Below are 26,655 nucleotides of genomic sequence, written 5' to 3'. Positions count from 1 at the left end.
GTTAAACAAGTCACTTAACCTTTCTGTACCTCAATTTCCTTACCTGTAAAATGGGCACAGCAGTATAATGGTATCTCACACACACGCATATTGTGAAGATTAAATGAGTGTGTATATAAACAGATAGAGACCTCTCTGTACCTGTATCCATATCTGCATCTCACACTTGGAACAGTGTCTGGCACACAGTAAACACTACACAGCTAACCGCTATCATTATGCTTGTGCTTTTTGTACCCTGAGGAACAGAACCAGGTGCCCAGGGATGGAATAAGAACAAATAATTTACAGGGTCAAGTAGGGAAAGGCCTCAACTGCAGAGTAGAGGCTGAGCCACTCCTCTGATAGCAGTTGAGGCAGAGGAAAGCAAATGGACCGTGGAATCAAGCACACCTAAGTACCAATCCTGGCTCCAGCATCGTGTAATTGTGTCACGGCTGGCAAACCATGACCTCTGAGCCTCAGCTTTTTCACCTGAAATACATGGAGAATGACCAACCCGGTCTCACACACTGCTGTCTGGGATGATGCACTCTTAACTCAGGCTTTGCATTTGCTGTTCCCTCTGCCTGTGATGCTCTTGCCCAGGTCTTTTTTTTTTTTTTTTTTTTTTTTGCGGCATGCGGGCCTCTCACTCTTGTGGCCTCTCCCGTTGCGGAGCACAGGCTCCGGACGTGCAGGCTCAGCGGCCATGGCTCACGGACCCAGCCGCTCCGCGGCATGTGGGATCTTCCCGGACCGGGGCACGAACCCATGTCCCCTGCATCCGCAGGCGGACTCTCAACCACTGCGCCAGCAGGGAAGCCCCTTCTTCTCATTCTTACTTTCTGACGTTTTCAGGTCTCTGCTCAAAAGTCACATCCTCAACGTGCCCATCCATGACCACACGACCCAGAGAACTCCCAGAGTCAGTCTTACTCCGGGGTTCTCAGCCTTACTGACATTTTGGGCCACACAGCTTTCACTGCAAGGGCTGTCCCACGTGCTGCACGACTGTTAACAGCATCTATGGCCTCTACCCGCTGGATGACAGCTGTAGCCCCACTCCAAGTTGTGACAACTGAATGTGTCTCCAGACATTGCCAAATGTCCCCTGGGGGGCAAGAGCTCACCTTGGATGAGAACCTCTGCTCGAACCCTGTTTCTTGCTGTACTTTTCTTTATAGCAGTCACACTACCTAATGTTACCCTTGTACACGGGAGATGTTCAAGAAACGTTTGAATAAACGGATGGAATTGAGATACAGTGCCCAGCACATAGTAGGTGCTCAATAAACGAGTTCCCTTCCCTAGCTGGTGTGGCCCTAATAGCTTCTTGGCTAAGAGCACAGTGTTTTGGAGATTTCAGTCTCTCCAAGGCCACCCAAATTCAGCAAAACTTGGGCCTACGGTCAGTCTTCCTCCTGCCTCTCACTGCCGCCTCTGTGGTGGGTGATGCTGTTACACCATCCACAGAGCAGGAGGGAAACTTGTGAGGCCTGCAGAGGCCTCCAGCCTCACCTGGCCTCTCGCCCTCCCATGGGTACCGCATCATGACTCCCGGTCTGCCTTGTGCATCCACAGGGCTAGCGTGGGGCTCTGCAGGCAAGAGCAGCTCACTTTCCAAGCAGGGGCTCCTGCAGAGTACCACACGCAAAAAGACTTCGTAAAGAAAACCCTCACAACGGAAACGTATTCTGCCAGGACAGGCCTCAACAGTTAAGAAAACCCTGTGGTCAAGCTCCCGTAAAGACAATTACTTTGTAGAGAAAGGACCGGGGTCAGGAGATTGGCCCTATAAGATGAAGACGAGAATCAAGATGACGTCCAATCTTCCAGGGGCCTGTGAGTCAAATCTCGTTTGTCATCCAGCTTGATGCTGAGACCTGTGCTTTGGGGTCGGAAGGCCTGGGTTCAAGTCCTGGGCTCCACCCCTTCCTACGCTTATGCCCTTGGACAAGTTATTTCTCTTCTGAGCTCCCTCTGTAAAACATGGATGATGATGATAATAATAATAATACCTACCTAATAATATACGAGCTAGCATTTATTGAACACTTAGTCTGTGCTAAGTATGGCTCTAGGATTTTCACATGTATTATCTCACTGAATTTTCCCAACAACCTAGGAGGTAGATGCTATTATTATGATCTCCATTTTACAGATGAGGAAACTGAGCAACAAGTAAGGCCTACCCTTTGCCCAGAGTCACTGCTAGTAAGTGGCAGAGCCAAGATTCAAAGCCAGGTTGTCAGCTCCAACCTTGAAGCACTTGGCAGCGTGCCTGGCACTCGGCAAGTGCTCAGTAAATCGTGTCTCTGCTCATTAGAGGAGGTGGGCTTTCAAGCTGGGAGACACCTACTGCTCTTCACCTTCACTGTGAAGGAGGCAGCAGGAGTCCAGCACTCCAGGGCACCCAAGCTAGTCCTCCCGCCACAGCCCTTTCTGATTCCCAGACCGCAGAGCAGCACCCACCATGGCACACAGCAACGGGAGCGGTGCCGGAAGCGAGGACGCCCGGATCCACACCCCAGCCAGGCCACGAGCACCTATCTGACCGAGTGCAAGCCCTCCTCTGACGCCTGTCTTCTCATCGGGAAGATGGGGTCAGTGTTCCCCCACTGCAAGGACCAGATGATGAGACGATGGATGGAGTGTCCCCGCCCCACCCCTCTGAACTTCTGGAGTTGTCCTCATTACCACTGTCACAATCTTGAAGCTGTCGGGAGGGACTTCTGTGCACGGGCCACTCTGCACGTCCCTCCCAGGCCCTCCAGCCAGACGGGCAGACTCTGGGCAGGATGCACAGGCTGCCCCGCTTTAGTGACTCTGCTGATGATGGATGTGTCTTCGCCAGCCAGAGAAGAAGGCCTGGCGGGCCATGTGCCTGGGGCTCTCCTCAGAAGCTGCTCCTGGGCGTTGCCCAGCCGGGCCATTTAATATAGATGTTTGTTTAACCAGGAAATGAACTCCGCGGTTGACGGCAGTGTCCAGGGACAGACTTCTGGGAACAGGGTTCCTCCCCGGCGTGTGGGGGCTGGGCCCGTGCTATCGCGTTTCTCAGGCTGGCGCTGTGAGGGTTACATCAGGTAGCCGCCCTTCTGTCCGAGGTCCAGGCCCAAGCGGCTTATCTCCCCTGTTCCCCTGGGCCGCCCAGCCGCACTTCCTCCCCAGGCCCCAGGCAAACCTGCCGGCTCAGTGCTGGCTATTCTGGGAGCAGAGCAGGGCGGGAGGAACAGTCCTCCCTTAGGGACCCCCCTGGCTGAACAGACCCCAGAAAGAGCTGGGAGTCCTGGTCCTCTGCCTGGGACTCAGTTTCTCCAGCTATAAGACGGGGGTTCCTAGGCCCCTTCTAGAACAGCGGTTCCCCAAGTCTGCTCTGAGAAGCCCCAGGGTTCTGCCTCCCCTTCCCAACTACGTTATCTGTGTGAGCCTGGATTTTCACTAAACTTGACCAAAACAGCATTTTCAACAGACGGAACCCGAGAAGAATCCAGGCGTCCCCTATGAAGCCGGAAGTTAACACTGTTCGCAAAAATGTGAAACCTGGTCACTCTTGTCGCTAAATATTTTGCACAACAACTATTTTTCATAATAAGTGCTATCTATGTTAACATATAATGGTCTATTGTTGTTATTTTTAAATGAATTAAAAGATAGATGTTTTAAGTTTTTCTCAGCGTTACTTTCTCACGTGGTAACTATGGATAGATATAACTTATAGAAATAAAAACTCTTAGGGGTCTTCAATCATTTTTATGAGGTTAGAGGGGTCTCAGACCAAAAGGTTTTGAGAACCACTGTTTTAGAGGCTGTCACCCTGATTATGTAGGATTGTGGACGGAAAAGCTCTTCATTCTCAGTGAAGATCGGAAGAGGAGGCATCACTGCCACTGTATTATAATAACAATCACCGTTACGGTTATTGTGAGAAGTAGGGTAATGAGCCCCAGGCTGTATGGCCTGGCCCTCAGCATGGCCCTATGTATTCCCAGGGGTCACACCATCTCTCCACAGCGTCCTGTCCTGCAGAAGAGGAAGAAGCCACCTCCAAAGCTCCTGTTTTGCCACCTCTCTCCCTGCTTGCAGGCCTCCTGGGTTGATACCTGCTCTGCCTTTAAACAGCTGCCTCTTTCCTTTCACCCTCATCTCTGCCAGCTCCGGGCCAATCCCCATGTCCTGACGTCTTGGTGCCTGGCTCAGTGCCCCCTCCCTAGTTCACACCTGTACCCCGGCCTGTGGTCACCTGGGAACTCCACCCTCCACGCCGTAACCCTCAGCCTCTCACCTCCTTGAGACTCCCTTCCCTCTCAGACGACTTTCACCTATGTGTATGTCTGCTCCACCCACCTGGGCCTTGTCCCCGCTCAGTGCCCTGCTCTGAGGTGGTGGGGACCTAAGCTCCCGAGCTCCCCTCCACCCTCAGCTGAACTCCCCTCTTAGCTCATGACAGCTGCAGCCTTGGACCTACTCCAATCCACACAAGGTTGTGGGAACTGCCTTCTGCTGTCACTTGCAGTCCCAAGTGGCTCCCCAGGACTTACAGAAAGAACCTGTCGTCCAGCTTGATGCTGAGACCTGCGCTCTGGGGTCAGAAAACCTGGGTTCAAGTCTTAGGCTTCAGCGCTTCCTAAACCTATGCCCTTGGACAAGTTACTTCTCTTCTCTGGGCCCCATCGGTAAAAGAGGGATAATAACAATACGTACTTAATAATATAACAGCTAGTGTTTCTTGACCACTTAGTATGTGCTAAATATGGCTCTGAGCTTTTTACATGAATTACCTCACTGAATCTTCCCAAAAAACTACGAGGAACTATTATTATTACCTTCATTTCACAGATGGGGAAACTGAGGCACAAATAAGTCCTACCCTGTACCTGTGACTCCACCTAAAGACCCTTTCCAGGCACCGTACCTGCATTCCTCGGGGCCTTTTGGCTCACACAGATGCCTGTGTCCAGAACTTCCCTGTGATCGAGTAAGTGTCTCTAGGTTACACGCTTCACCCCAGTGAGGCAGAGCGCCAAGGCAGGCCCCCGATGCTCCACGTCTGCCAGCCGCACATCCCGTGGGCGGGGCGGAGGGGCACATCCGCAAAGAGGGAAGGGGCTGCCATACAGGGCTGCTTCAAGCCCTGGGGAAATACTCCTGATGAGCCCTTGCTACTTTGAGGGTCCCAGCGAGGGGCCTTGCTGGGGTCTCCCGAGGCCACAGCTGGAGCAGGGAACGTGCTCAGGGAGCCACACTCACGGGGTGGCAGGGACCCCAGGAGAATGCTTGTCTCCAAGGCCCCTCGGGGCACCACCTGCACTGACAGTGGCCACCTCCCCCTTAGAATGCAGACCGGGGCTCCCAGCACAGCCTTCAGCGGCCACTCGAAAATTCAGACAGGCGCTCAGGGAGAGACGGCTCATCTTTCATCCCAGCTGTTGCCTCTGTTCCCACAGGTGGCAGAGGAGGGATGAGGAGGGCAAAGGAGAGGCAACACCTGCAGGACAAGGGGGGAAGAAGGAGGGACCAAACACAGCCCCTCCTCCCCTCCTCCCCCAGGACCAAGTGGTAGGCTTCGCTTCCTGCTGACATCCAGCCTTATTCTAGTTCCTGAGCACAGGCTGGTGTGAATCTGGGTTTGGCCCAGATACTCTAGAAAACTTTCAGTTGCAAAGAATCTTTGGTTTCGGATGCAGTTTGTAATAGAGGACAGCACGCTATCTTGGAACACCCCGCATGAGGCATCAGGAGACCTGGCGCCTACTCCTGACTCTGCCGCCAACGTGCCAAACAGCCACGAGCGAGCAGCAGCCTCTCCAGGAGCTGCAGTCTTCCCTCCCGTGAGACGAAGGGATCTCGTGCATCACAGACTCCACACCCAATTCCCTCTGCCCCCGGCCCCTGGCAACCACCATGCTACTCTCTGCTTCTATGACTCTGACTGTCTTAGATCTCTCCTGTAAGTGGCATCAGGCAGTATTTGGCTTTCTGTGACTCCCTTGCTTCACTGAGCACCATGTCCTCCAGGTTTGTCCATGTTGTACCACGTGACAGGATTTCCTTCCTTTTAAAGGCTGAATAACATTCCATTGTATGTGGAGACCACACTTTGTTTATCCATCCATCCCTCGATGGACATTGAGAGGGTAGATTTCATGTTAAGTGTTCTTACCACAATAAAAAAATAAAATGAAGTGACCTCTAAATGCCTCCCTCTGTCGGCTCTCTCAGCTTATAGGAGCCTGAGTGTGGTGGTAACTGTGACCAGGCCAGCTCTCACTGAACAGGCCAGCACACGGCTCGTACGAGACACAGGCTTCCTGTCCTCAGCATCTCACTTCAGTTCGGGAAAGGACCAGCCACAAGTCAAGAAGCCAGTCAGTGACGCGGCTGCATGCCTTCGTGCTGCCTGCTTTGGCCTCCCATGTACCCTCTCTCTCCTTTCTACTTAGCCGCATCCTACTCTCCTTCACAGAGCACTTATGCCTCACCTCCTCCTGGAAACCTCCCTGATTGTCCTGACTTTTAAGACTTGGGATAGTCACACTGCTCAGGGTTTAGGTCACAAAGCTGAGGCCGCCATGGCTGCCCCATAATTGTTCCATCTCACGAGCAGCCTTTGTCTTATAAAAAACTGTCAGACGTAACCCTCATAAAAGTGTATAAAATGTAAAGTTTAGAGATATCACATAAGGAGCTTTCTCAGTCTCCAGCCTGACAGTAAGTGCCCACGATCAGGCACCCCAGAGAGCTGGGGGCACTGTGGGTGCTCCATACAGACTGGACGGCTGACATACAGACCAGAGTTCAAACCTGAGTGAGCATATGAGCCACCGCGGGGGGATCCTGTAAACATGCAGATCCTGATTGGACAAATGTAGGGGGGCCTGGGGTGCTGCTGGTCCACATGTCCAACTCTCAGCAGCAGCGCTGTAGACCAGGCACAGAGAGCGACTATCACAAAGCTGGGAAGGAGAAAGTGAGGGCGAGTGTGACCCTGTGGCCCGAATTCTAAACTGGTCAAAGGGGCACATTTGAGGGCTTCCCTGGTGGCGCAGTGGTTGAGAATCTGCCTGCCGATGCAGGGGACACGGGTTTGAGCCCTGGTCCGGAAAGATCCCATATGCCGCGGAGCAACTAGGCCCGTGAGCCACAATTACTGAAGCCTGCGCGTCTGGAGCCTGTGCTCTGCAACAAGAGAGGCCGCGATAGTGGGAGGCCCGTGCACCGCGATGAAGAGTGGCCCCCGCTTGCCGCAACTAGAGAAAGCCGTCGCACAGAAATGAAGACCCAACACAGCCAAAAATAAATAAATTAATTAATTTTTAAAAAAAGGGGGGGGCACATCTGAGACTTGGCAGAGAGGAAAACCAGCCACAGAATAAGCTCTCACGGGACCAGGGTATCCCAACGGCCCCCATCCCCAGCTTCTTGGCTCCTGACAGCCTCAAGCCCTCCAGGGCCCTGAACAAGGGGTGTGAGACAGGCGGGTACCCAGGATGCCTCCCGGACCTCTGAGCTCCTGTTTTCTCCCTTCCCCTTTGGGTTCTGAGAGTCTGCACCCTCGTCCTCCTCCGCTCAACACTGCCTGAAAATGTCTCTGCGTTACTCTGCTGAACTGCTGTGCCCTCTGCGTGGCTGCTGTGGGGCTGGTGACAGGCAGGCTTGGTTCCCCACTCCGTCCCTCGCTGTGCACTGTAAATTGTACAGGACCAAACGAGTGTTTTTGTTTATTAAACTGTCGTTCATCGAAGTTTGTTTTCCTTACTTAAACGCAGGAACTGAGTCTAAATGCATTCACTTACTTATTCGTTTTTTGGAGGATATTTACTCAGTACTATTTTATGTGCCAGGCAGCAGGGACGTAACTGTGAATAGGACAATCATGGTCTCTGCCTTCCTGGAGCTACTCTGAAAGGGGAAGGCAAACAATATGCAAGTAAGCAGAAAAATAAAGAACATAATCACAGCTTGGGATAAGCATGAGGAAGGAAATGACAGGAATGAGCAGGGTGAGCAGGGCAGGCCTCTTTGAGGAGGTGACATCTCATCTGAGACCTGCAGCCAGCAGTGCAAAGGGCAGGAAGAGCATCTAGAGTGGAAGCAAGTGCAAGTGCAAAGGCCCTGGGGTGGGTTTACAGAACAGACTGACTCGTTCTGTAGCCTTCGAGGCTGAATTTCATTTGATCCATAATTAAGACATGGCAACAGAAGATGAAATGCCAGGGATTTAAAATCTTTCAAATCTGGTGCCAACCGCCAGAATAGCAAACTCCAGTGGAGAAGCAGGCGGGCGGGTGGTGGGGGGCATGGGAAAATGGCGAGTTCAGCTTGGGATGTGTTGAGTTTGAGGTGTCTGCAGGGCTTCCAAGAAGGGCCCCAAAAAGCAGTTCGTAGATGGAGTGCAGGGTTGCAGGGAGGGGTGGGGCAGAAGGTCGGCTCTGGGAACACACCTGAGAAGGGCTGGCCGCTGGCCCGGAAGGGGCTGCCTAAGCAGAGGACACAGGAGGATAGCGGGGCTGGAGGAACCCAGGCCCTGGGACGTCAATGCCTCACATGGAGGCGTGGGCAGAGAGGATGGTCAGGGGAGTAGGGAGAGAACAAGGAGAGAACGGAGCCAGAGAAGCCGAGGCAGCTCCCCGGGAAGGGAGACCACCAGAGCGGGGGCTTGGGATCTGAGGTGGACAGTGTGCAGGGCGAATGACTGCAGCAAGGGGGGCAGGACAGCAGGGAGGAACATGTCTGTGGGCGGAGCCAAGTCCTGCAGAACCCGTCCAGCCCACCCCCTTCTCCTCTGCTCCCCCAACGCTGACCTCGGCTGTATAGGCTCATTCCCACCACCCGCCCCGCCTCTGTGCTGTTGCTCCTGGCCCGGAATGCTCTGTCCCTAGACCTTCCCGTTTCCTCCTCCCTCACAATGTTCAGCTCCCTGCTCGAAGGGTGCCTCCTTATCACAAAGGCCTTCTCTGGGAAACTGGAACCCACCTGCATCTCTGGAGGGAAAGTCAAATGGGGCAGCTGTAAAATAGTATGGCAGTTCCCCCCCAAATTAAAAATAGATTGACTATGTGATCTAGCAATTCTACTACTGGGTACATAGACAAAAGAATTGAAAGCAATGTCTTAAAGAGATATCTGTACACCCATGTTCACAGCAGCCTGATTCATAACAGTGGAAAAGTGGAGGCAACCCAAGCATCCATCAATGGATGAACTGACAAACACCACGTGATACGTACACATAACGGAATATTATTCAGCTTTAAAAAGGAAGGAAATCCTGACACCTGGAACAACATGGATGAACCTTGAGGACGTTCTGCTAAGTGAAATAAGCCAGACACAAAAAGACAAATACTGTACGATTCCACGCATGAGAGCAGTCAAAATCACAGAAGCAGAGAGCAGAGCGGTGGGTGCCAGGAGGACTGTGGTGGGGAGTTGCTGTCTAAGGGATACTGAGCTTCAGTTTGGGAAGATGAAAAAGTTCTGGAGATGGGTGGTGAGGATGGTTGCACAATAAGGTGAACGTTTTGTTTTTCTTTTTTTTAATGTAAGTTTACTGTTTTCTCTCTCATTTTTTTCAATTTATTTATTTATTTATTTATTTGGATCTGTTGGGTCTTCGTTGCTGTGCGCGGGCTTTCTCTAGTTGCAGCGAGCGGGGGCTACTCTCCTTTGTAGCGTGCGGGCTTCTCATTGCGGTGGCTTCTCTTGTTGCGGAGCACGGGCTCTAGGCGCAAGGGCTTCAGCAGTTGTGGCACGCGGGCTCAGTACTTGTGGGACATGGGCTTAGTTGCTCCATGGCATGTGAGATCTTCCTGGACCAGGGATCGAACCCACATCCCCTGCATTGGCAGGCAGATTCTTAACCACTGCACTACCAGGGAAGTCCCAACGTGAATGTTCTTAAGGCCACTGAATGTTCTTAAGGCCACATACTTAAAAATGGTCAAGATGGGGCTTCCCTGGTGGCGCAGTGGTTGAGAGTCCGCCTGCCAATGCAGGGGACACAGGTTCGTGCCCCGGTCCAGGAAGATCCCACATGCCGCGGAGCGGCTGGGCCCGTGAGCCATGGCTGCTGAGCCTGCGTGTCCGGAGCCTGGCTCCGCAACGGAAGAGGCCACAACAGTGAGAGGCCTGCGTATCGCCAAAAAAAAAAAAAAAAAGGTCAAGATGGAAGATTTTATGTTATGTGTATTTTCACAAAATTTTTAAAAATGGAAAAAAAAAAACCCCCAGCATTCTCCAGCCTCCCTGTCTAAGTTTCCTCCCTCTCCTCACCCCCAGTGCTCTGTCCTCCGCCACCTTGGTCTGCTTTGTTTGTTCGTTGTTTATAGCACTTTCACCACCTAAACCCACCTTGGGAGTTTTCTGGATGATTGTTCATCCCCTTCTAGAATGTAGACTCTAGGAGAGTCTTGACTTGCGGCTGCTGTATCTTCAGCCCTTAGAAGGGTGCCTGGCACATAGTAGGTGCTCAGTAAGTACTCAGTAAATAAATAAAATTCTGTTGAAGAAGAGGAGGGACGGGTGAAACTGGGTGAGGACACAGAGAGAAGAGGTGCAGATGGGGGGGAGTTCACATCGACAGGAGAGTGTTTTCTGGGAAGGAGAACAGGCTGCAGGAGAGGAAGCTGCAGCAGGTTTGGAATGGCCTCCCCGGGGCCCAGAGGAGCGCGTGTCTGCAGTGGAGCCAACGCGCAGCCGGAACGGGGGTTCAGGGTCTCCAGCATGGAGAAGGCACAGTGTGACATTTAACACAGGCTGGAGACTCGCCCAGTGGAAATGACCAGGGTTCAAGTGGATCCTTGTTTTTGGTTTGGTTTGGTTTTTGGCTGTGCCACACAGCTGGTGGAATCTCAGTTCCCTGACCAGGGAGGGAACTTTCACCCTCGGCAGTGAAAGCACAGAGTCCTAACGAGTGGACCGCCAGGGAATTCCCCACGCAGATCCTTTAACCCAGGCAGATGGTCAGGCAAGGCCACAGGTGCAAGGCTAGGGTCACGAGGTCAGCAAGGAGGCCCGGGCCAGGCCGCCAGGACCTTGGGTGCAGCCAGGGAGGGGACGTCCTGAGTGGGCGGGGACCAGGGAGGGCGTGAAGGCAGGATGGGTCTGCTCCAGGGGACAGGGCTGGGCTCAGGGGTGGACCCGGCCAGGAAACAACGTCCATGGTGACAGCGGGAGCCCGGCCAGGGAGGAGGTAGCCAGGAGGGGCTGCCAACTCCTGGGCTGGTCTCAGGGGAGCTGGTATCTCGCCTGAAAAGTCGCCATCAGCCTGAAAACCGGGCGCATTGTCAGGGAGGGGCAACTCGCCAGCCCGCCTTTGAATGTCTCCTTTCATTGCTAGATCTATTTTTAGGTCCCTCTTGATTCTCCTTTTTTGCCCCCTCTTTCCTTCAACCCACACCCTTTGTACGTCTGCGAGTGGGAGAGAGAGAGGTCAGACAGGTGGGTGGACCAGCTGGGCCCAGCATCCTGTCCTGCTCCAAAATCCTCTCCCCTCCTGACTCGGTCACCCCAAAACATCTGGGAAGGGTGGGGCTCAGCACTTTTAATTTATTGTTACATAAACCATATCACACTGAAAGAAGGGTGGGGCTCACCACTACACCCCCAAACACGCCTCCCAAGGCCCCGGGGAGGCAATTCTATGATCACGCACAGTTGGTCCAGGTCTGCCCCTTTGAGACGGTTGGAGATGGTAATCTGGGTCCCACTTCCCCCAGGACAAGACAGAGGCGAGGTCTGCCTTTTGAGAAACAGAATTTTCGGAGAGAATGGAAGGCAAAAGAATAAGAAGCAAATGCCCCTCCTCCCCACCCCTGCCCCACCAAACCGTCTGCAGCAGAAAGGAGCCAGGAAAGATTGCTCAGTCCGGAAAGCTCCCAGCGATCTGGGAGCCCTTCCACCCTGAGGGCTGCCAGGGAGTGTCTGTAACAGACTGGGGCAGGGGATTTAGCAGCAGGTATGAAGACTGATTGAAACTGCAAGTGTTCTCGGATCCCCTCCTGGGATCCACCCTCGGCAAAAACGTGTGTGTAAGGAGGGATATGAACAGGTGCCCTGCAGTGCTGTCCACTGAGCAGAAAAAGGAGACATTGTAAATGTCCCTCAGCAGGGGGAGGGCAAAGTAAATGACAGCACATCCAGACACTGGAATACTATAGGGCAGGAAAATATTAAGTTAGAGCTCCCTGTACCGATGTGGGAAGATCTCTAAGATACTAGTGAATGAACCCGGCCGAGTTACCCCTCCACCCCCGTTTCTTATAGTTTGATGTGGTTTACGGAAAAAAAAAAAATCACAACTCCACAAACAATACCATCCATTTTCCACACATAATGATGATATATGTAGGTGAATACAGGGAAAAAGTTCTAGAAGGATACACACCAAACTGCATACCGGTTACGTCCATAAGGGCACAAGGACCAGGAATGAGTGTCCCAGGGCACGGAACCCTGCCCCGTGATGACTTCATACATGATGAGGACCATCTAGCACAGCACGCCTCGGGCAAAGAGAACCTGATTGCTAAAGGCCATTTTACCTCTGCTACATCATGAAGGCCTCATAAGGAGGAAGAGAGCATGGTGGGGGGTCGGGGGTGGCAGTCAGTCCGCTCGGCAGCTGAAGAGGCTGGGCTCCCGAGCCTGGACTGACCTGCCGTGGGGAGTCTGGACCCACACTTCTCCCTCTGTGCTCTCAGGATGACAGGACCGTCCTTCTCAGGATGGGAAGTGACCAGCCAGTGGTAACACAGCTGGAGGGGGAGATGCAGGTGGTCCCAGAGGAAGGTTTAACAGAGAAATCAGTGACTGGTCGGAAATCATCACGAGGTACAGAAAGTTGCACATGGGCCCCACTGCCCTCTCAGCCCTTCAACTCTTCTGGGCCTGGGATCCAGCCCCAGCTCCCAGCTTCAGAGAAAGGACCAAATCCCCGATGACAGCTATGTCTTTCTGCTCCCAGGCTCCATGACCCCAGGGATGCCCAGAAAAGCCAAAATCATCTCTAAATGGGCACCACTCACTGAAAGCTTGCCTCCCTTGTCACCCTCTCCCCACTCCAGGAGCCAATAGCTTCTTCTTGGGTGAGGGGAGGAAGTGGAGAGATAAGAGGAGGCTACCGGGACTGCAGTGGAAAAACAAACAAACAAGACTGGGTTTGGAGTCAGACCTGTTTTCAAGTCCAACCCCTTCAACCACTAGCAGTGTGGCCTTGGGCAAGTTACTTAACCTCTCTGAACCTCTGTGTCCTCGACTGCAAAACAAGACAACGGTACCGGCTTCAAAGTGTTTGTAAGGAGTGAAAGAGCAGACGAGGAAGCTGGGAGTGCCCAGCAGACAGCTCGCCATCTAGAGAGGGAAGGGGAAGCGGGTGCAGACGAGCCGGTGGGAAAGCCCCCTTCACCGCTCCCACAGCACTGTGTATATGGGCAGACAGGAGAGTGAATTTTTAAAAGAAATCGAGTGTACGAAACGAAATCAAAGACACGCCCATTTATAAAATGCTTGGTAGGGGCCAGGCACCTGTACCAAGTGCTCCCACAGGAAGAGTCTGTAATCAGAGGGGCCCGCCTCACCTAAGCTGGGAGGGGAAGATGCCCAGAGTGGGAGACAGCCAGGAACAGGGGCCCAAGGGCACTTCCTCTGCCACCCCGGCCCCTCCCTGGCAGATGGCAGACGGGAGCGGGCCCGCGAGATGGGGGAGGGGGAGAACTTCAGGCTGGCCTCAACCTTCCGTGCAGCTGGGGTGTCCTCCTGGTCTGAATTCCTGGCCCCCAGCACCTTGTGTTGTCTCCTGGGTGACACTAGTAACAGCCATGTGGCACTGGGCAAGTTCTTCCGCTCTGACAGTTTCTGCAAACGGGAAACACGGGAGACAGCCCGTGCCTCCTGGAAGGGGTAGGGAAGGACGAGATCGGCCGAGCAGAGGTAACCACGTCACACCCAATGCCCGACACCCAGTGCGAAGGTCTGGGCCTCCACTGTGACTTGGGCCGCAACTCGCCATCTGCCTCCAGAGAAGTAACAGCCCTTCTCTGAGCCCCGCCCCCTCAGCATCACTGCAGGGAACCGGGACACCAGCTCTCATTCTGAAGTTTTCACTTCACGAAACTTGCTCATAACCCTTTTAGCTCATCTTACCCTCACAATTCCCACTTCACAGATGAGGTAACTGAGGCTGCCCAGGGGACCAAGGTCATTGGAATTCAGCCCTGTTTGGATTCAAATCAGGCGGCTCTATTCCGCTTCATCCCCAGGCTTCCTGGGACCCAGGAGGATGTCAGCAGTCACTCCCGCAGCATCAGCGCCCCCGTGTCTGCCACGTGCCTTCAGGCCGCAGCCCCAGCCGCCCTGTGACTCAGCCTCTGCATCCACCTTGGCGTCAGCTGTTTGAAAACAGCTCCCTCCGCACGGAGAAGGAAAGGAGTGGACCCTCTCTCCACTTTCACATCTCTGACGCCCACCTCCCACCGGCCCCCGGCCTGGGGTGGGGAGCCCTACCTTGTGGGTGAGGCTGGGGTCTCTTGGAGCACTGTCCTCCTCCTCCGAGCTTCCCCGCTCTTCATCCGACGTGAGGTCCTCCTTGGGGGCCACTGCCGAGATGGGACAGACCTTATAGGGCTCTGTGTAGGCGCTGGGGTCAGAGCAGAGGAGAGAGAGGGTTAGAGCTCCCTGTCCAACAAAGGGAAAGCGAACAGGCCAGGGGCCCTACTAATGTCATGAGCCGTTAATGAGTGCTCTGTGCTTCCATGAGGACCCAGAAGTGAATAAGAACCTCCTTCCTGCCCTCACTCCAGCCAGTCTGTTCTCCTACTAGTTCCTTGAACATTCCAAGCTCTTTGCTGCCTCAGTACCTTTACACATGCTGTTCAAGACAGACTTGTCTCCCTTAGACACGAGGTAGGCTGTGATGCTGAAGGAAGGTACAAATAATTACTATGAGGGCAAGAGATGTTCATTCTGATCAGTCTGGCAGTCTGGACTGCCCTGGTTGGGCGGCAGGGTCAGTCCTCAAGGTGGCCGTGTCCTCTGGGCCTGAAGAAGGGATGCAATGATGTGGCAGACAGAGTCTGGGATGTGCATTCGAGCCCCTCGCCCGAGCCCTGCTGCCAGCCAGATCATGGACAAGACACAGCTCAGGGTATCCGTTTCCACCTAGGCTACGCTGGAATAATGATTCCTATTCTCATTTTCTTGGCAGATGCTGTGAGGATCAGTATGTAGAAAGCTTATTCAGGTGTGATAAGCTCATATCTACATAACTATGACTATTGTGTAGCCAATGTCATTAACTGATTAAATAATACATTCATTCAATAAGTATTCATTGATTGCCCGCTTTATGCCCGGCACAGAGCTAGGCAGTGGGTAAAACACCGGTGAATAAAGCAGATATGGTCCCTGTCCTCAAAAAGGGAAAAGCTAATATATGATCATACATTGTGACACGTGAAGGAGAAGGATGTGCTCTCATAGAGAGTAACAGGAGGGGGGCTGTTGAGATAGGTCAGGGAAGGCACCTCTGAGGCTGAGACCAGAAGGAGGAGAAGGAGCCTTGCGATAGGAGGGGAAGTGTTCCAGGCAGGAAGCAGCACGTGTAAAGGCGTCGAGGCAGCAAAGAGCCTGGCATGGGACATAAGCCGACCTAGAGCACAGGAACCCTCCTTTCTCTGCCTTCTAAACCTTCCTCACAGAGGATGCTCTGGCCCCATCACAACAGCCTCCTTGCTCTGCTCCTTGCTCCCAGCCTCCCTCTCCACACAGCACAGTGATTGTTCTGCAACAGAAATTGGGCCACATCCCCTTCTTACTCAAGAACCTTCAATGGCTCCCTCCTGCCTTTGGCAATGTGGTCCCAGACAACTTCTCACAAAACTTCTCTTCATGCTAAAAATCCAGGCATCTTATCTTATTAAATTCTTATCAAATACTGATTCCTGCCCTCTGGGAATGATGGATGGATGGATGGATGGATGGATGGATGGACAGACGGAGGAGGGGCGGCAGGGAGGGAGCCTCCATCCTCTGGAGTGGCCCTGCCAACTCTAGCCCAGGCCTTTGGCGGGCAGGTGCAGGGCCCTTGCCTCAGGTCTGGTCCAGGCAGGGGGAAGCATGGCCGGGGTGGGTACATCAGGAGAGGAGAAACTGAGTCTTGGGCTGCAGTGCAAGTAGAGGCCCTTCTTGGAGCTCCTTCCTGACTATGATAGGAGCCAGACCATGGACACCTCTCTCCAGAACACCTGGAGCCCAGGAAACAAGGGTCTGCCTGGAGCAGGACGGGCATCCCCTGGTCCACACACTGGCGAAGAGGCTAGAAAGATCAGCAGCCTGTTCCTGCCTGGGCTCTTGCTGCATGTGTGTGTGTGAGTGTGTGTGTGTGTGTGTGTGTGTGTGTGTGTGAGAGAGAGTGTGAGTGTGTGTGTGTGAGTACGAGTGTGTGAGAGTGTGAGTGTGTGTGTGACAGTGCGAGTGTGTGTGTGTGTGTGTGTGTGAGAGTGGTGAGGGCTTGGAGCTGTGCACTTGTCTGCAGAGGCACAGCCCTGATCCAAGCTGCGCCACAACCCGCTCTGCCATCCAACTGCACACCCTTCTGGCCACTCCTCTTTCTTCCTCTTTTTCAAGATTTACTTTGTTCTTTTCTTTCAAACTACGAGAGCAAACAAGTACTCTGCAACAAGCCATATACCATGGAGGTGTACAAAGGCATGCGAGAGCCTCCCCTCCTGCTGGGGCCACCAGTTCCCTCCTCTAAGGAGCTGTCCCCTGGCCCAGAGGTCAGGAACGCTGCAGCTGCTGAGGGAGCTCAGAACCATGCTCAAGAAAGTGATGGCGTGGACAGTCTCACTGAGCTACAGCTCCCCTCCCTCCAGAGCTGTGCATGTCCTCAGACAGGGAGCCGAGCCCTGCTCTCCCTCCATGAGGAATGGCCACATTAGGCCCCAGCAGGAGCCCATTAGGCATGTGAAGGATGGCCAGGAATGGTGAGGCAGGGAGCAGTTAACTGTGCCCCGGGACCATTCCTCCTCCTTATCAAGGAAAAGCCCCGGGACCATTCCTCCTCCTTATCAAGGAAAAGCAGGTATACGGCAGGCCTTTCCTAGAACATGCTGTGAAGGCGGAAAGGATTCCCAGCCAAGCCTCCCGCCGGGTAAAGGGTGTCTCCATCCTCCCAGGCAGCAAGCTGGAAACCCGAGCATCTTCGCACAGCCAGCCACTGCTTGAATATTAAACCGCTCCCAAATTCACCTTCAAATCTTCCCCGACTCTGCTGGCATCTCTATGACAGCCTTGTGGTCCAAGCCATCTCTTGCCTGGATGTCTGTAACACTTGCTTCCTATTGGCTCCCATTCCCCCCGACTGTCCTCCGATCTGCTCACCCAGCGGCCAGAGGGACCCTCTCAAATCCAATCTGATCTTGTCACCGTCTTGCTCAAATTGCTCAGGGATATTCCAGTGCTGTTGGGATTTGGCCCCAACAGCCCAGCCTGCCAGGCAAGGCTCCACTCAACCTGGGGCTGGGGAAGCGGGCATCCTTGGGCCCTGATGCTGCCATGAAGTCTGCCCAGCATCAGACTCCACCAGGCATCCAGGGGCTCTGCCTCAAACCAGGCAAGGGCTGGATTCCTCGGAGCAGAGCCATGGGTGACACTGGGGAGAGAGCTCATGGACACCAAACCTCCGGAGAGGCGGAGAGGCTGGCTCAAGGTCACGGGGCAAATCTGGACCAACACCCATCGCTTCGGAAGATGCCCCTGCCTATGCCTGATCCCACTTTAGAGACATGAAAACAGAGGCCCAGTCGGGTTCCCTCGGTGCACTGACGTGCAGGGTTGGGTCTCAAGTTGCAAGGGCAAAAGGAGCTTTGCTTTTGTTGTCTGTGCTCTTCTTTTATTTCCCTTCTGAGAAGCAGCAGAGTGCAGCGGTTAGAGCTCACTCTTGGGTGGGACTGCCTGGGTTCAAACCCTGGCTCAGCCACTTAATGGCCATGTTTAACCTCCCTAAGCCTCAGCAGTGCCCAATTCACTGAGCTGCTGGGAGGATTCAATGAATTAAATAATGTAAGACACTCAGAACAGTTCCCCACACTTAATAACTCAATAAATGTGAGCTCTCCTCCTTACCAACTTGGCCTGGCTGTGCACGGCTGTTCCATTATTGACCGACTGTCGTCTAATGTCAGCTCGTTTTTAACATCTGAACTATTCTGACCTCATCCTGAGTGATAATACCCATGAAGTCACAGTACGTATTCTTCTAACACTTTAAGATAAACCATACAATAATTAACCTATAACACGTTTGACTAAAATGATCTTGCCCTCCACTGAAGATGCACAGACCTTAGAGACAAACGTGGTTACTGCTGACCCTCAATCCAACCTTAGCTTCTGGCTAGAAATGTGGCTCAGGCTCTTTTTATTCTCCTTCTTCCTCTCACTTGTTTTCTAGAAAGATCTAAAAGGGAAGTCAGGAGACAAGGGTTTGGGTTCTCTGATGATATTCTGGCTCATTTATTTCACTGTCCTATTGAGGGATTGTGAGCACAGCAAACGGGGACAAACTGCCATTAAAAACATGCTTTCAGGGCTTCCCTGGTGGCGCCGTGGTTGGGAGTCCGCCTGCCGACGCAGGGGACACGGGTTCGTGCCCCGGTCTGGGAAGATCCCACATGCCGCGGAGCGGCTGGGCCCGTGAGCCATGGCCGCTGAGCCTGCGCGTCCAGAGCCTGTGCTCCGCAACGGGAGAGGCCACAACAGTGAGAGGCCCACGTACCGCAAAACAAACAAACAAACAAAAAACATGCTTTCACAACATAAAAGAGCAAGTATAATCCGAGGCCTTAACAGATTCAGTGGAAGCTGTAGTGACAGACCTTATATTGGACCAAAGTCATTTGTTAAATAAGCAAATCAAGACAGAACTGCCTCTATAGACCCCTGATGACATTTGCTACCAGGCTGATCTTCAAATACAGGGGAAGATAAACACCTCCAAATGTTTTCTTAATAACTTCTGCCCAAATGCTCTGCCAGGCCCTGGAGAACTCGTGTCCTGGGTGAGTAACCACTTCCTCCCTCGGAGGACAGACTGGGAACCCTCACATAGCCCATCCATTGCCCTAGTCTGTCAACATAAACCTGTGAGGTGGGTCCTCTACACAGTATGCCCTAAGGAAGGCTGCAAGGTCTGTATTTTCATCTATCTGGTTCCCATCTGCTTGCTTTTTGGTCATCCAGACTCTGTACTGTAGGTACTGGTAATACAGTGGTGAACAAACACATTGTCTGTTCTATGGCCTCTCCAGTCAAAATGCCCATTATAATCATAACTAGGTGAGGTGTTGTCTCTAGACACCTTTTTTTTTTCTTTTTTAACATCTTTATTAGAGTATAATTGCTTTACAATGGTGTGTTAGTTTCTGCTCTACAACAAAGTGAATCAGCTATATGTATACATATATCCCCATATCCCCTCCCTCTTAGGTCTCCCTCCCACCCTCCCTATGGTTACAAAGCACCGAGCTGATCTCCCTGTGCTATGCGGCTGCTTCCCACTAGCTATCTATTTTACATTTGGTAGTGTATATATGTCCATGCTACTCTCTCACTTCATCACAGCTACCTTCCCCCCTCCCCGTGTCGTCAAGTCCATTCTCTACGTCTGTGTGTCTAGACACCTTCTTTGAATATACCAATAGATTACATATGAGAAAGCCCTCTGATCCAAAACCTACCCGTCTACTCACTCACCCATCTATACACTTTTCCATCCACTCACCCATTTAGCCACTCCTCCCTACTGCCCTCCTCTCCATCCATTCCTCTACCCATTCATCTATCCAATTACCCATCTACTTAGCCATCCATTGCTGCATCCATTCATTCACACACCTATCTGGCCAGCCTTCTATCCACCCACTCAGCTATCCAGCTACGCAATCATCCTTCCTCCCATCCATCCACTCCCTCACTCATTCAACAAACACAAATTAGCACCTACTTCAAAGTGCAAACACATGGAGCCCTCAAAGATGATTAAAGCACTCTCCTGGCCTCACAGAAAGCACAGTGCAAAGTATTAGTTAAGAGGATGAGCTCAGAAGTCAGAACACTTGGTTTGAATCCCAGCTCTACCACTTTAAGCAAGTTACTTCAACTTTCCATGGCTCAGTTGTTTTTTTTTTTTAATCTGTAAATCAAGGGTAATGACACATGCTGGGAAAACAGACAAAATGCCACGTGGTCAGCACTGTAGGTTTAGAGACCAAGTGGTATAAAACTTTGGCATCAGATCAAGGAGAGTCACTGGGTGACCTTAGGCAAGCCACCCACCATCTCTGTTTCTTATCTGTCAAGTGGGGATGACTGTATAGGTTCATTGTGGGCTTTAATAAGAACATGATAGTAAAAGTAGCCATTGCCTAGAACACAGTAGGTCCTTTTTGGCCAGCCTGCAGAGGGGCCAAGTTCTAAACCCCCAGACTAGTCTTCACAGAGCTGGTCTCCCTCCCTCTGGGTTGACTTGTGCTTTAAAGGGAACATAAATTACAGCTGCCCAGAGCTCGTGACCTTAAACGACCCTCCAAATGAGCACAGTCCTTTCCAGCAGCCTAGAGTCATAAAAGGACATGTGCACCCACATGCGGGGAAGAGAACTTTGTAACCTGGTCCAGGGCTGTCCGGCTCTGCCCATTAAATGCCGTCCCATGTGACACTCACTGGGAGCCATAACCCTGAGCACAGCCAAAATGGCCTCATAACTCATAAAAAGGGAACGCTTTCCTCACTGGGAGCCCTTCAGTGGGTGCTCTGGCCCCTCGCTCCACCCTTGCCGGTGCAGTGACATATGCATGGAGGAGGTCAGATTGCAGATGTAACGTCCTCTGGCTCCTCTGAGATAGGCTGGGGCCTTCCCGGAGCTCGCCAGCTCGGCGGGAGGGGCAGGGGGGCCTCGGGGCTGTGATCTCTGGGAGCTGGAAAGTTTGAGATGGAGGAGACAGGAGGACGGACTTGGTCAATATGACTATCCTAATTAATTAGCAGGGCAGCTGGAAGAGCATGGAAGTGGATGGAGGTGAGGGCTGGGCGCGAAATCAGGGATTTCCAAATCCTCAGACATTTCATCTTGTCCTGTGTCTCCTCCCCCATCCCTCAGCACCTGCAGAGGTCACTCAAACGTCCCTCCAGACCTTCCCCAGGTTGCATCTTCTGCCCTGATATTTCCTCGTCACTCAAAACTGACCCCTCACAGATCCCCCTCCTTCAAAGGCACATGAGATTTTCTTGGATACCACCCGCACTGTAACTGGAAACTTTCAATCTCAGACAGTGGAAACTGCCCAAGAAGATGGGGGTCAGAGACGGGGGAGTCCTGCATTCACTGCTAACCCACTGCATGGTCCTCCTGGTGGGGCTCCACACCTGTAAAGTGGAGATGGAGAACAAGACACCCACAGACGTGAAACTGCGCATTGAGACCGGACCACATGCATCCGATGGCCTGGGGGCCAGGCTCTGAGAGCAGCTGCTGCCTGGAGCCTTCTCCTCTCTGTTTCATTCCTTCTTGGAGAGAATGCATCTTACACCCAGGGTCAGCCAAGGGATAGTGCTTGTAATGCTTCCCAGAAACATGACTGAAGGAGAGGCTTTTTAAAAAATTCAATTTCCATTTTTCACTAAGTAAAAACAGAAGTGCATCCCTGCTCTCTGTCCTGTCACATCCACACCCCTCTGCTTAAAGCACAGCCTCAATGGTTTTTTACAGGGATTTGTTTTTTTGTTATAATAGCTTTACTGATATACAATTCATATACCATAAAATTTACCCTTTCAAAGAGTACAATCCAGAGCTTTTTAGTATAGTCACAGAGCTGTGCAACCATCACCACTATCTAATTTAGAACATTTTCGTCACCCCCAAATGAAACCATGTACCATTTAGCCATCAATCACATTCCTCCCTCTCCCCAATCCCTGGCAACCACTAAATTACTTTCTATCTCTATGGATTTGCCTATTCTAGACATTTCATATTAATGGAATCATACACCATTTGTCCTTTTGTGTCTGGCTTCTTTCACTCAGTACAATGTTTGCAAGGTCCATTCGTGTTCTAGCATGTATCAGTACTGCATTCCATTTAATGGCCAAATAATATTGCACTGCATGGCCGTGCCACATTTTGTTTATCCGTCCGTCTCCTGACGGACAGTTGGACTGTTTCCACTTTTTGGCTTGTATGAACAGTGCTCCTAGGGGTATTCATGTAGAAGTGTTTGGGGGGACATACATCTTCATTTCTCTTGGTATACCCAGGCGTGGAATGGCTGCGCCATGTGGTAACTCTACGTTTAACATTTTGAAGAACTGCCAGACCATTTTCAGCCGCACCATTTTGCATTCCCACTGGCAGCGTTGAGGGTTCTGATTTCTCCATATCCTCATCAACACTTGCTATTGTCTGTCTTTGTTATTTTAGCCTTCCTAGTGGGTTTGAAGTGGTTCTATAGGGATTATCGAGGAATTTTGTTCTCCTTGATTACAATTCAGCCTCCTCCCGCCCCAAACAAACACTGCCTGTTTCCTATTCAGAGAGAAACATAACTGTGACTATGAGGGCTTTCTTTTCAGAAAATCAGTTGCGGTTCAGAGGTCCAGGGAGAAAAAATTAATACTTTTGGGAGGTCTGCAGAAGCCTCATGAAATGACAGACTAATATAAAGAGGTAACATACGAGAGAAAAACCATAAGCCACAGTCCCAGTCTCCCCAGTGTAATGGTCTCTCTGACCCCGGCTTCAGTAACAGTATCTGCCTCATGCAACTCGGGCCACCAGCGAGGACAGCAGAGGAAGAGCCCTGAGCTTCTGGCCCTTAGCAGCAGCCACGCTGTTGGCACATGGCCCTGGCCCTGCTCTGACCACTGCCCCCAGCACTGTGGCCCTCTCTGGGGCCACAGGAGAGGATAATGTTAAAGGGCACAGTGTCAGAATTCCACCTCCTAAGGTCAGGACCCAGCTCTTCCACTCATCAGCCCAACGACCCAAGGTCAGCTGCTTACCTGCCTCAGTTTCCCCATCTGTCAAATGGAGATGATACAGCACTTACCCGCCCAGGGTTTATAAGACGGTGTGTATGAATGAGGCGGGTGGACTGCTTAGCACAGTGTCTGGCAGGTGGATTGACTACAATCAGTGTGAGCTACAGGCCAGAGACGAATTAATCAGCCAGAGCTCCTTGAGGTCTCACAGAGCTGGGTTCTAATCCCACCTCTGCCACCAGCTTGCTGTTGACCCTGTGTGGGCCCTCTCCTCTCTCTGGGCCTCAGTTTCCTCATCTGTAAAATCAGAGAGTTGGAGGACTTCTGAAGGCCCCTTCCACCATGATGTTCTGTGAGTCTGTGTCCAAAGGGGTCCCCTGCAAACCTGAGGAGTTCTGTCCCGGTGATTCCCGCCACATATCTGCTGCCGTCAGCCGTCACATGTGGCCAAACCACCACCTGCCTGACCCTCACACACCTTTGTACCTCCCCATCTCTGTGCCTCTTCCAAGGCTCCAGCCGGATGGGGCTCCCCTCACCACTTACATGTTGAGGCTGCAGAAATCTGTGTCCCTGTATCGGCTCCCCTGTCAGCCACCAGTTCTGAGGGCAGGAATCATGGGCTCGCTATGCGTTTCTGTGCATTCCATGAATGGCATATAGTAGGTACATGACGAGCACGTGCTGAGTGACCGTCCTATGCAGCTATTCTTCTGACTTCCATCAGCCTGTCAGTGAGGCCCCCTCCACTTCTGCACATCCAGCAGGAGCCTGGCACACAGCAGGTGCTCACACCTCTGGTGGAAATGGCACTGGCAGGCACTGCGACCACCGAGGATGCTGTGGCGTGGAGTCTTAATGGATAGATGAGCTTTTTTGCTAGTTAGGCCGTAACTTTATATTGCTTCAAATACAGCTGAAGGAGGGGGGTTGGGAGAGGCACCCCCATGAGCTGGATGTGGTTCACCCACAGGTTCAACGGATTCTATGCGTTCAGTTTCCTCATCTGTAAGATGGGCTCCACAGCCCTCACTCCTGAGCAACAGCCCAAAGCAAGAGTGAACTCGGACACATCTTTGTCCTGTCATCTCTGCTCCAGATTCAGAAGCCAGAGCACAGGGGAGATGAGAAGGGCAGGGGAACCACGGCTGCACCCCCAGCAGCTGCAGATTCATGAGGAGCGCTATAATTCTAGAATGGCACACCACATCTGAAGCTGCCAGGAGCTATGAGAGAGGGTGTTTGCGGCTTGTGTGCGTGGTGGTCTGAGAAACAAACAAGCCCCTTTTCCCACCCTTCCCTGCCACATGGACACAGCCAGCCAATAACAACAGCAGCAGCAGCAACAGTAGGAGAGGCAGAAGCCAGTGATCTTGAGTGCTGAGGACGTGACGGGCACTTGAGAAATGCTTCTCAATCACTGTATCCTGTAGGTATTAAGGTGCCCATTTTATAGATGAAGAAATAAGCAGGGACACGATATGTGCAGAGCTGGGATCTGATCTGAACACAGGGACCTCGGCTTCAGAGCCTGTCCTTGTAACCACTGCTTCCACCAGCAGGAGCAGCTAACGTGTGTCAGGCAAGGAGCTGCACATGCCTCAGGGATCATCCCTTGTGACCCTCTCAGCCACTTAGTGGGACAAGCCCCACTACCATCCCCATCCTGCATCTGGGGAAACGGAGGCTCTGCGAGGCTGAAGGACTCGCCCAAGCCCACTCTGCTCTGCCCCTCGCTCAGCTTCTCCCACACAGAACCACAAACAGCTGATCCGCACCTGGGCCCACTCATGAGACATGTTCACTCATCTGGTTCACTGTTGCCCCCTCTGTGCTGGGGAGACAGACGTGAAAACGTGCGAGACGTGCCCAGACACACTGGGGGTCCTCAGTGCAGTCGGCACAAGGCGGGTAGGAGGCGGGGCCTTCCTGACATGTGAACAAGCGAGTCACGTGGGAACAAAGTGGGACGCCTGGATGGGGGACACGGAGTCCAGACAGAGACGGACACCCCAAGGCTGAGACCCAGAAGGGAAGGTGACACAGGCAAGGGCAACAGGCCTGGACCCAGACATCCAACATCGCACATACTCTTGTCACATGGCTCATCTGTGGTCGTGCCCACTCCACCAGCCTCCTTTCCCCCAAACAGGGAAGAAACATTTCCAGAGAAATGCCATCCTTTGCCAAAGGCCTGTAAGAGCCTATGAATCCACCCGGCTTCTTGAGGGCAGGGCTGCTGGCCGAGAACAGATGCCTGGGAGACGCCCAGTGTCTCCAGGCCGATGGATTCGCCCCAGACCCAGCTCCAACCTCACCTCCTACTCCAGGAAGCCTTCCCTGACCACTGAGGCAGGTCTACCATGAACTAGTGAGGCTTAGGCTTCAGGCCCCACACCTGCATAGGTCTCTCTCAAGGCTCTGCAGATTATTTTCTATCCTTCGTTGTACATTCTTCATCTTAAAGAGACTCCCCAGATTACATAAGCTTCAGAATCTGCCCCTGCTTGGACATGCCTCCCTGCAGAGGGCCTGCTCCCCTCTACACGGCCCTGTACCCAGGGGCTCCCCTCACCTGGTTGTGGTCTTAGCTCTGCACAGTTTCCTCTACCTCACCAGCCCCCAGGGCTGAACTCTGCACACAGCAGGTGCTCAACTAACCTGCTGGTTTCAACGGACTCCAGGGGAAGCACCTCCAGCCAGATCCGTGCGTGCATCCGTGTGTGCTTCTGTGAGTAGACACGGATATGGGGCATCCCCCGGTCAGAGCTGCCCCCAAGCACAGACACAGCAATTTCCTGCAGATGGAGCGCCTGCTGCCTGCACTCTCTTGCCCGACACACCTGACACGTGCTGACCGTCCACCCCACGCCTGAGCGGGGGACACAGAGAGGGAGGAGATACCCCTTTCTCTGCCCCTGAGGCACCCACAGCCCAGCGGGAACGCAGACGGACAAGCAGCGGACAAGAAGGGTGGTGAGGGCTACGAGCACAGGAAAGGGGCCCTAAACTTGTGCGTGTGGGTGTGTGTGTGGGGGTAGGGGGGCGGTTCTAGGCCAGGGGAGACCTGAGACAGTCTGAAGGTTGAACACGAGACAGACAGGAAAAAGAACGTTAGGGGAGAGATCTCGGGAAATGCGCAAAGGCACAGAAGGGAGAGACGTTGGGGTCTGCGTGCTGTGGGGTGAGGAGGGCTGGGACAAGGGGCTGGCCAGGCAGTGGGCTCTCAAATGCCCCTGGACTGTGTATCCTGGGCGGGATGGGGGCCAGCAAAGGTTCTAGCCAGGGGAAGGACCCGAGCAGTTGTGCTCCCTGGAGAGTTCACCCTGGCCACCTGGCAGGAGCGGCGGGAGGAGACACAGTGGGAGCGGGGGAAGGGCGAGGCGTGGGCTCAGGCAAGTCCGTGGGCCCGACAGGGAGGTGTGGGAAACAATAAACTCTTATCCTCATTTCACAGATGAGAAAACTGAGGCTCTGAGACGCTGGGGGATTTGCTCAGGGTGACGCAGCGAGCGAGAGGCAGTCCCAAGACTTCAATTCAGGTCTTCCTGCCCCAAATACAACCCCTGTCTCTCAAAGGGTGAAATCGGGGATGTAAAAGCAACAAAAACAGTGCCTGAAACCTGGCAC

At 52.8% G+C, this 26,655-nt stretch overlaps 1 protein-coding gene across 5 annotated transcripts in view; it reads right to left on the bottom strand.

Annotated features, from left to right (window-relative positions):
- Nucleotides 1–26,655, bottom strand: part of FGD5 (FYVE, RhoGEF and PH domain containing 5) — a 123,973-nt gene that overhangs the window by 52,089 nt on the left and 45,229 nt on the right. For all 5 annotated transcript variants that reach the window (XR_009542687.1, XM_060161078.1, XM_060161077.1 and 2 more), the window contains exon 3: nt 14,488–14,620. Coding sequence is in view for 4 of the 5 variants with exons in the window: in XM_060161078.1 (XP_060017061.1) it covers nt 14,488–14,620 (133 nt within the window). In the remaining variant the exon portion in view is untranslated. The remainder of the gene's footprint in view (nt 1–14,487; nt 14,621–26,655) is intronic.

The sequence above is a fragment of the Lagenorhynchus albirostris genome, chromosome 10, assembly GCF_949774975.1.
Source record: "Lagenorhynchus albirostris chromosome 10, mLagAlb1.1, whole genome shotgun sequence".
Taxonomy (NCBI): Eukaryota; Metazoa; Chordata; class Mammalia; order Artiodactyla; family Delphinidae; genus Lagenorhynchus; species Lagenorhynchus albirostris.
This window is presented reverse-complemented; position numbering and strand designations above follow the sequence as displayed.